At 34.2% G+C, this 13280-nt stretch overlaps 1 protein-coding gene across 1 annotated transcript in view; it reads left to right on the top strand.

Moving 5' to 3' along the window:
• The window catches only part of LOC121416732 (probable serine/threonine-protein kinase roco4), a 59331-nt gene that overhangs the window by 14910 nt on the left and 31141 nt on the right, over positions 1–13280 (top strand). The window contains exons 6-8 of the mRNA XM_041610192.1: positions 6678–6799; positions 10419–10517; positions 12837–12938. Of these exons, the coding sequence (XP_041466126.1) occupies positions 6678–6799; positions 10419–10517; positions 12837–12938 (323 nt within the window). The remainder of the gene's footprint in view (positions 1–6677; positions 6800–10418; positions 10518–12836; positions 12939–13280) is intronic.

The raw sequence follows: 13280 nt of genomic DNA, 5'->3' as shown, positions 1-13280 counted from the left end.
ATGTTTTTAGCAACATCAAAGCATTGGGGAAATTAATCTTTAACAGAGTTAGTATTAGTATTTACATGAGCTAACTCCATTTCTTTAAACTTTAACTACAATCTCATTTTCTCCATTTCAATGTTTTCTCTGATCGTTCCTTTTAAAGGTTTTCTTTGATTCGTTCCTTTTCAGCATTCTCCTTCATTTTCATTTCCATTTCAAACTTTGCCAGTTGAATCTGAGCATCGTCTGAAACAATGACAGACGTTTCAGACCCCTCTGTAAGCTTCATGTGACTAGCTAACAAGTCAATTATCTCTGTCTTCTTTAAACATGGGGCTTGAGATACACCCTAATGATGACAAACTGTTATCAAATCATCTTTCTTCAGTGACTTCAAGTGATCATATGACAGTTCTGTCATTGCAAGAAATTCATTAACATGAAATGTAGCCATGGTGGAATATACAGTAATACAAGCAAGTAATAACACAGTACAGTATATTCTAGAACTTTCCAACAATTTCCAAAATGTGTTTTCAATTCAAAATGACTTTGTTTCAAATTTACTTTCTGTGCAAATTGGAGTTCGATTTTAAATTGGCTTTTTGTGCAAATTAGCTTTATTTGTTACTGTACTGCACCAAATAATATTTTTTTAGTTTTAGTGTGATGTCATTTTCTTTTATTACAGGAAATTGATTATACATTAAGCAAATCAAAAATTATAATGGTCTTACGTCTCTTGAAATACTGATGATCATCAAAAGTAAAATCCAAGTTGCTGGCGAAGATTCCTTAAATTGATGTTCACAAAGATGATGATGATCAAACTGATGTTGGAGCACGATTAATGACAAGAGTCACTGTAACGAGTTGAAATGTTCGTGAAGACGATGTTAATGATGATTAACAGTCAATTTTCAGCAAGCCATGGGTTGAAAAGCGTTCCAACTGGTTGATGATATTAATAAAAACTTATAAAAGTGCAAACAGTTCAGTGATGGCGTGTAAATAATTTCACAGAAGATAAATACTCCAGGTGGAAATAAAGTATGCTCTGACATAAAATCTGGCGTGAAACTCTGAGCTCTGATCTGATATGATGATATCCTTGAAGAATTGCCAGCTTATATAGAAATTATTCACTCTTCTGGGAGCTTCTAGTATTCACTATTCTGGAATCTTCTATTATTGTCTACAAAAAAAAAAAACATACTGCCCATTTCTAGAGCGTCTACAATTAGAACACTCTTGAATGACCTTATTGAAAATGAACAATGTCAACAAAATAGCTAAGCCTATTGTTCTTTTCACTGCTTCTTGGAAGCTCTATTGTTCCAGTCTCTATTCAGAAATTATGACAGAATTCCTTAGCCTGTTGTGTAGCCTTCTTTATCGTGTATCTTTGCAAATTCCATGAATACCAGAAACTACTAATTACATATAGTGCCTAATAAAGCTTTGCTGCCAGGACATTCTGGAATATTCTTAATCATTCTATGCTATGAATACCCGTAAAGAGAAAATAACCAAATAAATGAATGTAATTGCTCTAACAATTCTACTTTTATATAACACTCGACATAATTGGGGCAATTTCCAAAATTGCACCTATTCAATTGAAAGAATAAACTATAGTAATACATGTAAAATTAACAATAACAATATAATTACAACATGAAAACAAATCATTACAATAATTGGAAAGCCGTGTTTAGAAGGGCTTTCTTTTGGAGACATGCACGTTTAATAAAGGTTTCGATAATTTAAGAGAATTAGGTAATGAGTTCCAAAAGAGTGGTAAAAAAGAAAACAGATTGCCTAGTTAAATCTATACGTGTCAAAGGAGGGTGGTAACTGTTACAATTTCTAGTTTGATATGAATGATACAAATTATTCATTTTAAAAAAATCTTAAAGAAATATTGAGGTATATTCATTTGTGGTTTAAATCCCTCTGTAATAACTCCATAGTTAATGGTAGATGTGATAACAGTACGATACAAAAACTGAAGTAGGCAAACATTTTGATTTACCTATTACCCCAATATTTTTGGCAGTTTTTATTACAGTCCTGTGTGAAAGTTTGAAAGTTACAAGATAAATTGACATCCAAAAATACCTATAAATTGTACATTCTGAAGTTGAGTATAAAGTTGTTGTATAATTTTAAGCTTGGTTTTAAAATATTCACCATTTTATTATCGACTGCCATCCACTCATTGGTCTTTTTAAAGCTGTGTATTCATATGTCTAAACAGAAAATTAATCTTACTACCAGACAAAAAGACACACGTGTCAACTGCAAATAACACAAAATTTAGAATATTTGAATATTTCGGTAAATCATTTATAAATAACAGGAAAGGGAGTTGAACCCTGGGGCACTCCATATCTCACTGTCCTGGAGCTAAGCATTTGTTAAATATAGTAATTGTTTCTCAATTGGTTCAATAATCTGTGATCCATTTTAGTGGCAAGCCCTTTATTCCATGGTCATCGAGTTTTTTTAACAAAATAGAGTGGCATAAAACATCAAAGGCTTTAGAGAGATTAATGAATATTGACAGAATGTGTTCTTTGTTACTAGTAGAGTTTTGTTTTTTATGTATGAGCTCCAGGACAGCTGACGATGTGGAGTGCTCCTTCCTGAATCCATATTGGTTGTTAGATATTATATCGTTTTCATTAATAAAACTAATATTCATGTAATACAAACATTTTCAAGTATTTTAGAAAATATAATTCATACAGATATTTAGAAGGTAATTGTTCATATTTTCTCGACTTCCACTTTTGTGTATGGGAGTGACCTTAGCAATCTTCAAATATTTGGGAATAGTACCTGTTGATATGCTTAAATTAGATATATTACATAATGGAATGCATATCAATGATTTTGTTTCAATACTTTAACAACTATTGAATCCATACCAGGACTAGAGTCGTTTGACATACGTGTAGCTTTCACAAAATCTTATATTTCTTTGCATGCTAGTGGTTAAAAAAAATAGATGTCAGGTTACGTTGTGGAATGTAATCCCTAAATGAAAGAACATATGACGAGTTAATAGCAGTATGTTGATTTATTAATTTTGACCCCTAACATGGTGAAGATGACCAGTATGAATTTTTCACCAAGTTGAAATTCGTTTCTTGTGATCTCACCAATCACATAAAAGTGAAAAATCGGACTTGGCCAATTTATCGAAGGAGCCCCAAAAACATGACATGTCCTGCATGACTAATAGTTAAGGGACTAAATATTGAAATATTCTTTGCCGATATATAATTGCATTTCATATGGACAAATAGGGTACTAAGGAAAACTACAAATTTAGGAGAGCAGTAAGGGATTGATGTCTACATTTGAATGAAATTCCTATGCAATTCTATCATTTTTTGGGGATATATATATGCTGTTGTCAATAGATTGTCTTATGTCTTGTCTTTCAAACACATTTAAAAAAGGACAAGTTTTCTTCAGGTTTCAGCAAACGCGGAACATTTCGGTCAGGGATTCAAATAAAAGGCTTCTTTCTAAATTCAGTAAATGTCCTTTTCATGATCTTTGCCATAATTATCAAAATATTCTGTCAAAATTAATTAACTTGATGTTTTTACTTTCGCAAAACGAGGCTAAAGGCGGTGGCGTCGTCAGCTTTGTTATCTTTACAAATGTTAAGTTTTGAAATATCGCTATTACTTAGGAAGTACTAGGACCTATTTCATGGAACTTGGACATAGGGTAATCAATTATTACTGAAGGTCTTTCCTGAGTTTCAGGTCACAAGACCAAGGTCAACGGCCATTTAGGGTCAATGAACTAAGACCATGTTAGGTGAATCAATATCCCAATCTCAGCCTAGGTAAAGTTGTTTAAGTGTCGTCATAAATTAAAAGTGTATGAACCTACTTCATAAGACTTAATCAGACTTAAGCTTTACCTAAAATGGTGCATCGCTGATGATTATGCCAGAGTTTCAGGTCACATGACCAAGGTAAGAAGTCACTTAGTGTCAACAAACTTTGACCCTTTTGGAGGTATTTTGTCATTGTAATAACTCCAAATGTACATGAATCTAATTCAAGAAACTGGAGCAGAGCGAAACCATGTATTCTTAAATAGCATGTGCGAGTTTCAGATCAAATGATTAAGGTTAAATTTAACTTGGGGTCAATAAACTTTAACCATATCGGGGTATTTATGGAATTGTTATCATAGCTTTGTTAATTTATAGATCTCGTTCATGAAACTTGGATACAAGAGCAATCAAGTATCATGAAACATCCCGTTCGAGTTTCAGGTCACATGAACAAGGTCAAAGCTCATTTATGGTCAACAGACTTTTGGTAATGTTGCAGGGTATTTGAGGAAGTGTCGTCATAACTTTAAAAGTCTAAAAGTCTAGTTCATGAAACTTGGTAATAAGAGCAACCATGTATCCCAGAACACCCTGTGTGTGTTTCAGGAACGAGCCCAAGATAAAACATGTTAAAGGTCAAGAACTCTCGCCACGTTAGGAATATTCGTCGAATTTGCATAATAGAAAGTGTATGGATTTAGCTCACGAAACATAGACATAATCATCATCGGCATCATCACCATCATTATCATCCGTGAAAGTAAAGTCCATCGGATTAGTGTATCGTCGTAATTGTAAAACTGTGCAGAAGTACCTACAGTGTTTTGGACGCTCTATTTTACGTGCGGTTAAAAGGGTAGCCAAGAAGGAATGATTGTTTTGAACACATCTTAGGTCACAAGATCATGGTCAACGGTAATTTTGTGTGAATGGAAATAATATTTTATCATATTACCGTTTTTTGTGAAAATTTATTCAATAGTTGTTGTTTTTTTAAATGTCATCACTGCTGCTACATCGAATTGCGCAATGCAGGCGAGACTGCCTGAGGCATTCCACTTGTTTTAATATTGTATCTTTCGCATTGAATATTTTTTTTCATATGTAAAATAAAACAATTGAAGAGTTCAAATGCAAAAGAGGTTTTCATCAAACTTTTTTTTTGTCTCTCGGTATAGACTTCTAGTTGCTCTATGAGATGATATCAAATAAATGTTGAATTTCCCATTAAAAAGTAAACAAAAGTGATAAATTAAAATCACGTGACCAAGGCTTCGATCAATTTTAGTTTGTTTCCAAATAAGTCAGATCCACACTAGGAATTTTTTGAAAAGAATATGAAAACAGGTATATTTATTTCATACCCAAGTTTATGTTCATGTATTAGGGTCCATGAACAATTAGCTCGCATAAGAATATTGCAGTATGGGAGAAAAAAACAAGATCTATTTTGAGTGGATCTTACACCTTATGCAAACGAAATCTTCTTAGGTGCTCATGTGTGTTACGATACTGCAACAAATAACAATAAAAAGTGATAAATTAAGCTTTGATTTTCCCTTTTTTTATTACAGGAAATTAATCATGTACTTAAACAAAATAAAACCAAATAATCTTACATTAATCTCGTGAAGTGTCTGATGTACAATCCAGGGTTATAGTTCACAGTTATGATAGTCCAATATATAATCCAGGTTGGCTGGGAAGGTTCCTTATTAATAATGGCGATGATGAAACTGATGTTGAAGTACGATGAATAACAAGAGTCACTGTAACGAGTTGAAATGTCCGTGAAGACGATGTTGATGATGATTAACAGTCAGTTTCAGCAATCCATGGGTTGAAGAGTGTTCATTAAAACAGGTTGATTATCTCGATGAGAACTGAGAATTCCTCTCTCAAAATAAATGCAAACAGTTCATTGATGGTCTGCAAGTAATCCACAGAATATAAATATTCCAGGTGGAAATAAAGTCTGCTCTGACATAATGTCTGGCGTGAAACTTGTAGCTCTGATCTGATATGATGAAGTGATCTGGTATGATATGATGATGTCCTTGAAGAATCTGCTAGCTTGATATACTAATTACAACTATTCTAGAGACTTCTAGTCGGCCTGCATAACAAAAGCCTTTACAAACACGTTGCGGAATGTTCTTGATCATTCTAAACTATACATATCCTTTAAGAGGAAATAACTATATAAATGAATGCAATTGCTTTTACAATTCTTCTTATATGTAACATCTGTCAATAGATAATACCAAAGAAAATTGGAAATTAACATTAGAATGTTAATAAAAGTGGCAAAAAAGGGATTGGACCCATTTCAATTTGCTTGCCAAAGGGGTTAGATCAACAATGGTATTTTTTTTTGGGGGGGGGGATAAAGACAAGTAGATATATTTTATACCCTATTTTCAAACGACAGGGTAGTGTATCGTGACATGTTAATGTCTCATATGAAATCGCAATATGGGAGAATACAAAAAAAAATCTTGATATGGTCCAAATTGATCGTAGTCTTTATCATTATAACAATAAGCACCATCGTCATGGTCTGGATTTATTCTCTTGATTACCACGAATGTCATCAAGGTGATCATTTTGTAAATGATGTTTGTTTCTAAAAAAAACTGAGCCGACAGACTATCTTTATAGTAATGGTGTTCTAAATAAAGTTTTTAATGATGACCAAGCCAACTAACCAAGACAACCCTGCAATCTGAAATAAAACTAAACAATGTTTAATGCTGTATTGTTACATGTTCTATGTAAAAAAACATATGCCTACTTTCAGCAATTTATCTCTATTGTCTGATTATAGCTGAATCTATCTCGGGCGGCAAGGAGGTGCCCAAGGCTGGAGAAGAACATGTAAATGTTAGTAAGCCAAATGAAATTGCTAGCCTTGTCGAGGAAATGCTGAATGAACGGGCTCGCTTGAAGGTAAGGTTTTTTTCTTATTATTTTGGTTTGAGTGGCGGTTAGTATTTTTTTTTACTATTATTGCCATTGGCTCACTCAATTCTCACATACATTGTAATGATATTGTGACAAATCAATATGATTTGTACCAGGCGCGTACGCAGGATTTTAGAAAGGGGGGGGGGGGGGTTTCGAGCTGATTTTTTTTTTTTTTTTTTTTCAGCGCTGCAAATAAGACAATAACATTTAAGTGGGGATGGGTATGTAACAGTGCGGTCATGACCCGCGAACGAGCAGAAATGTTCTCGTTTTTGCGTTGAAAACATAACCTTTTTTTTCAATAGTTTGTTGGTATCATATACATGTCCTTCGGATCGTAGCACTCATGATATGGCCAACCGCGTAGCCAGGATTTCATTTTGGAGGGGGCGGTAAATGCACGCGAAGCGTGCCAACACTTACAGAGCGCGCGAAGCGCGCTCCCTAGGGGGTGGGTGCAGGGAGGGGGAGTTTCCCCCTCCCGCGCAAAGCGCGAAGCTTTTAGTGTTTCATAAATTAAAATGAAAAGGAGCCGTTTCTCTTGTCTCTAGTACCTCCAATTCGGTTGACTATATTGTGATTTTGAACCTTGTTTTCAAAAGTGATTGTAAACGCACAAAGAGGTATACAATGGAGGAAATTAAAATGATAATAACTCCGCGCGAAGCGCGGAAGCTAAAGTGATTTATCAATTTTTCTTGCCATAAAAAGGGTCCCGAGAAAAGGGTATTCTCAAAGATATATTGAAACTTTCTTTGGAAAGATCAGATTTGATTATAAACAACTTAGCATCAGTGCATATTTTTAACTCGCAAAACAGAGGAGAAGATTGGTAGAGGAAGATATTCCTCCCCGCGATGAGCAATGAAACTCTGAAATTTCAAAGGGCGGACGTTTCATCAAATGTAGATTTCTCTAATACCCAATCGTCTCTAATTCAATTGATTTTCTAAGATTATTGAACTTCATTAAAAAGAAAATAGTGCGCATAAAATTGAAACTTCTGTGATTTATTGAAATTATCTATCTATATAATAAAGGATGATTATTTTTTTTTACTTATCCTGAAGCGTTCATTTTGAATATGAAGAAACTTAAGTGTTATTCAAAATTTCAAACTGAGGGCGCAAAACTGGACAGGAGATGAATGTATACAGGGAAATGACATGAAGTTTAATACAATTTGATAAAAAATATTGTACTTTTTTATTTAATACGACAGGAATTCCATACCTTCCTCTCTTTAAATTAGGAACCTGTTTGCCCCCAAATTATGGTTGTTTATAGTAATGAGCTGAAAAGCGGGAGAAGCTGACTTTATGGAGGTGACGGCAGAAACTGATATAAAGATTTTACCCGCTCGGAGCCGACCAGACCAGAAGTTGCGCGATCAATTGAAAAAAAAGATAACTTCATACATTTACTTCGGCCTAACCTTACTCAAATTCATGCCCTAATGTATACAATTTTAACTTTAACTGACAAGAAGCACATAGCTGAGGTGGAAAAACAGGGTTAGAGAAAAGGTGGGGGAACAATGGAGAACTTCAATATTGTCATTTAACCGCGCGCAGCGCGGAAGCAAAATTCATATCTGAATTTAAAGCAAGAAGAGTGAAGGAGTTTCCCTTTTGAGAAAAAATAAAGAATAAATAGAAAAAACACAAAGCTACCTTTTTTCCCTTTCCTTCCTTCCCTTTTCCTTTTCTCTCCTTTTTTCCCTTCTTTTTTTTCTTTTTGGGGAATTTTTTTTTTGGGGGGGCACCGCCCCCCCCTGGCTACGCGCCTGGATATGGCCTTGATCAGAACACTAGAAACTTGAGAAATGTCACGAATAATTACGAGCGAGCGGAGCAAGCGAGCCGAAATGTTTGCGTTTTTCCGTCAAAACATACAATTCTTCTCAATAGCTTGTTGGTAATGATTACATATTAGTTGATGATACATGTCCTTCTGCTCGTAAGTCTCATGATATGGCCTTGATCAAGAGACTAGAAACTTAAGAAATTTCATAAATGATTACGAGAGAGCGGAGTGAGCGAGCCGAAATTTTCGCGTTTTCCCGTCAAAACATACATTTCTTGTCAATAGTTTGTTAGTAAATCAAGTATTAGTCGATGCTACATGTCCTTCTATTCGTAACACTCATAATACGGCCTTGAACAGGAGACTAGATACTTATGGAATTTCATAAATTATTACGAGCGAGCGGAGCGAGCTAACCGACATTTTAGCGTTTTCCGTCATTTTGGTTTTCATATTGGTAAAACATATTTTGTAAGAAAACGTATGTCTTTGTCTTGGTTCACTTGTATTCATAAGTATACATCATGATAATCATGTATGGCCTTGTTAATGGCGATACCGTGATCATGTCGGCGACATGCGGAAATAAAAGATATAATAAAATAATAATAAATTTTTTTCTGTGTTTTTCGTCGGAAACATGATATTCTGTTCATTATTGCTGTCATATACATTATTGGGTAGGGGAACTGTCCGTAACCAGACCAAGGAGTTATCAGACTCTTGCCCGATAACCCTTGACCAGAAAAAAAAAGGAAACGAAAGGGGGGGGGGTGTGAACCCCCGAACCCCCCCCCCCCCCCTTGCGTACGCGCCTGATGTGTACATTGTGACATAATTTTGTCGTGCATATTTGTAATTAAAAAAATAATAATAGTATATGAACAAGTTTGTCATAACTCTTCTCAAAAGAGCTCGACGTCACCTTGAACATTCAGAAATGGCTACATGTATCCTTGAATGAAGATGTTCTGTGGATTGTGTCAGTGCAAAGTGCTAACAAAATTGACAACTTTTTCATGAGAACAAATCCGTGTTCTAGTCGGGCAGCATACATGTAGCTCATGACTTGTAAGTTGATTGGTGACAACGCAAAGAAAATGACTTGGTGTCAAATTTCTAAAGGTCATCTCGACCATGTCGCGATCACCGTGCAGTCAAAAGGGGTTATTTGTGTCGAGGGAAACGTTAAATTTTTTGTATTGATATGCTGAAAAGTTACGATCTGACACGCCTTTCTTCGCGCTTTTGCCAAAGTGTACCGATCTCGAAAGAACTCGTAACGAAGCAACACGATTACACAACGAACAAAATTGCCTGATATATTCCCTCGTCTTCGTTTCTATTCGCACGCCCTATCAAACCATTGTTCACTGCTTCTTTGTCTTCGGCCGCAATTTTCTGAAAGAGGTGACCCGAAAAATCGATATCCTTTGCATGTCATATTTTTCCTTCGCTTACCATTCGTTGTTAAAAATTGACCACAATTACTGATCGCATGATTTGACGGAAATTTCATTTGCATTCGTTGAATTCGCGTGCATTTCGTTCGTTTTTCCCATTTGTCACCCTACGTCCGCCTACATTCGGTCAAGTGTGAGGTGGCTTTCAAGCCAAAGCAAACCGTATCGCCCTTAATCAACAATTTAGATTATATTTATTTACTTTTATTCTGTTTATATGCTGTAAATGAGCTTATATTCTGGTTATGTACATTCTTTGTATTTGTCTTATGGAAATAGTTTTAGCATGTTCTCGTTTATTATGACTGCATTATTTTTTCTTTATGTTTCAGGAGGAGGGAACTGATAGTACTCATGGTGGTAAAGACGAGGGTGTCTCCCTAAATATATGGGACTTCGCTGGACAAGATGTATACTACACGACTCACCAGGTGATTCAATATTTTTTTCTAAGAATAAATAAAGTTAATCATTCATCTATCATGTTTATTACAAAGTCTCGTAAAAAGTACATTTAAATATGCTGATAATAAGAAATATAAATATCAATATATAGCTTATATATATAAAATTAGGCCAAGTTGATGTAAGGTGAAGGTTGTATACAATGCGTATAAAAAAAACGGGACACTTTTGAAAATTCTAAAAAAATTGTTTAAAATTATTATATCTATATTTTGATGTTAATAGATGCTCTAAGATCTTATCTCTGAAATGCCATTTAAAAAAAAATAAATTTTGTTCATGCTTGAGCGAACACGGGACGTTTTTGTCGGGGGTTCAAAAAGAGGCTTGCGCCAAAATGGCAGAAATGAGAAATATGATGATTAGACTTTGGGCTAATCAGCAGACTTCCTCTTGATGTTCTCATGATCTTTGCCATTATTTTCGAATTATGCTGTCAAAATTCATTTACAAATGCATTTATTTACCTGAATTATATTGTTTTTCATTTAAACTTCTTTTATCTTTGACTTTTCCTTCATAAGTAAGAAAATAAGATACTTTTTTGTCAAACCAAGTAAGGAGATTTGCATTATTAATTGGGAGAATTTGTAATTATTCAAATCCTTTTATTATGTGAAGTAAATTATGTAATAGGTACCTTTTATAATTATTAGGTGAAACAAATTATGCTATGGAACCTATAAAAGACATGAATCCTATTTTCAAGGGGTTATTGAATCCTTCACCGAGTTTAATTATATGCTTGACAGGAAATACAGGAAAGGATTCACGTCTTTCAATGACAATGGTGTATTGAGTAAATTTTGAAGGAGGAATGGCAGATCGGAAAAAAGTATTAAAAATTTGTGAAGCGTGCAAGCAAAAGTTTCCACTTTTTTCAAAATATCAAATCTTGTGATTTTGACATAATATTCGGAAAATTATATCATATTTCACTTTCTATGTTTTCTGTTATTTTCGTTTCCACTTTTTTTCCTTGGTCATATTTTTTATTTGGGGGAGAAGCACCCCGAGCTCATACTCTCAGTATGCCACTGTTGGAAGGCACCATAACCTTTGAAGCACACAATGGAAGGATTTGAAAAAAAAACACGCTCTCCCATACATTGGTTAAAAAATGTTCTTACCTAAAGAAGGAATATTCATAGCTAAAAGAGAACATAATTAAAAAGGAACAACAACAGAAATATTCAAGCAAATAAGTAGATTTGGAAATGAATTCTGACCGCATGATTCGAAAATTATGGCAAAGATAATGAAAAGGTAAAGAGGAAGTCTGCTGAATAACAAGAAGTCCGACCAGCATATTTATCATTTTATGCCATTTTGGCGCAAGACCCCTTTTTACCCCAAACAAAAACATTCCGTGTTCGCTCAAGCATGAACAAAACTAAATTATTTTAATGGTATTTGAAGGATAAGACTCCAAAGCACATATTGACACCAAAATATAGAGATCATAATTTGAAATAAAAAAATTATATACTTTTCAAATCTGTCCCGTTTTTTTATACGCACTGTAGTAGTATTTACTGGAGAAAAACCCCAAAAAGTCAATTGACTAAATTGAAATTAGACCAAATGGTTAGTAGACGAACTGACTGTAGTCGAGGTAGGAGACAAAACGTAAATTAGAAAAAGGGGTTTTAGACCGAGCGGCAGTTTTCAACTTTTATTTTGACGTGAAAGTATTGTTGATTATTCCAATGGCCAATCAACCACTTATTGGATGTGGTAAGAACATATTTGTTATCGATTACAATTTTTTTTCGAATCCATAACTGCTTATGTTTTGTTTGGATAGCGCTTTAGGAAATGTGCCCCTTTCAAACTTTGTGATTACCAGAAAATGGATGCCCCCATGAAGTATTTGCTGTGTGCTACAATATTATTGACATTTATTCGTAACTAACTGTCTGATAAAAAAAATCATTGACTACCTTTGGATTGCTCCAGTTAATACTTTAAAACCTTCACCTTATGAACTTGGCCTAATATATATATATATATATATATATATATATATATATATATATATATATATATATATGTATATATATATATATATATATATACGGCCATTTGCTAGGTGCTTCAGATATAAATACATTTATACATGATTTGTAACATTTTTTCTTCTCCTGAATGATACATCTATATAGATGATTCAGCGCCTGGGAATACTTGTAGGTAGTATATTTACGCAACACCTGGTCTATAAAAGATACATCAGTAGGCATTGCTTGAATAATCACCTATTCATCATTTCGATTCTATTTCAGGTTTTTCTAAATTGGCGAGCCATCTATGTGGTTGTCTTTGATCTGAGTAAAAGTTTGGATTCAATTGTCCCCCCAGAGTCCAGAGACGAATACTATGAGATGGTATTTCTTTATTTTACTTTACAACCAGCCCATACCCCCAAAAACTTTAAATAAATAAATACACAAGTAAATAGTGCTTACGTGTAGCTCATTTAATCAAATGACATATCTTTAGCCTTTATGCTTTAGATTCACAATTTATTGCTGCTTTTCAGGTTTGTAATAAATAAAAAAAAAAATAAAATTGTTTACACGTTTTAATATCATAACCTCACACCCATGCATGCATTCTAAAAGAAGTCTGGAACGACATGGCGTGGCCCTGTCGTGTTATGAATTAGTCACATAAATTTTTACTTTGAATTGTTTGTCGTATCACTGGTCCTATCATCAAGTTTCCTT

This window comes from Lytechinus variegatus, chromosome 6, assembly GCF_018143015.1.
Source record: "Lytechinus variegatus isolate NC3 chromosome 6, Lvar_3.0, whole genome shotgun sequence".
Lineage (NCBI taxonomy): Eukaryota > Metazoa > Echinodermata > Echinoidea > Temnopleuroida > Toxopneustidae > Lytechinus > Lytechinus variegatus.
Note: the sequence above shows the minus strand (reverse complement) of the source record. Positions and strands in the feature narration are given on the sequence as shown.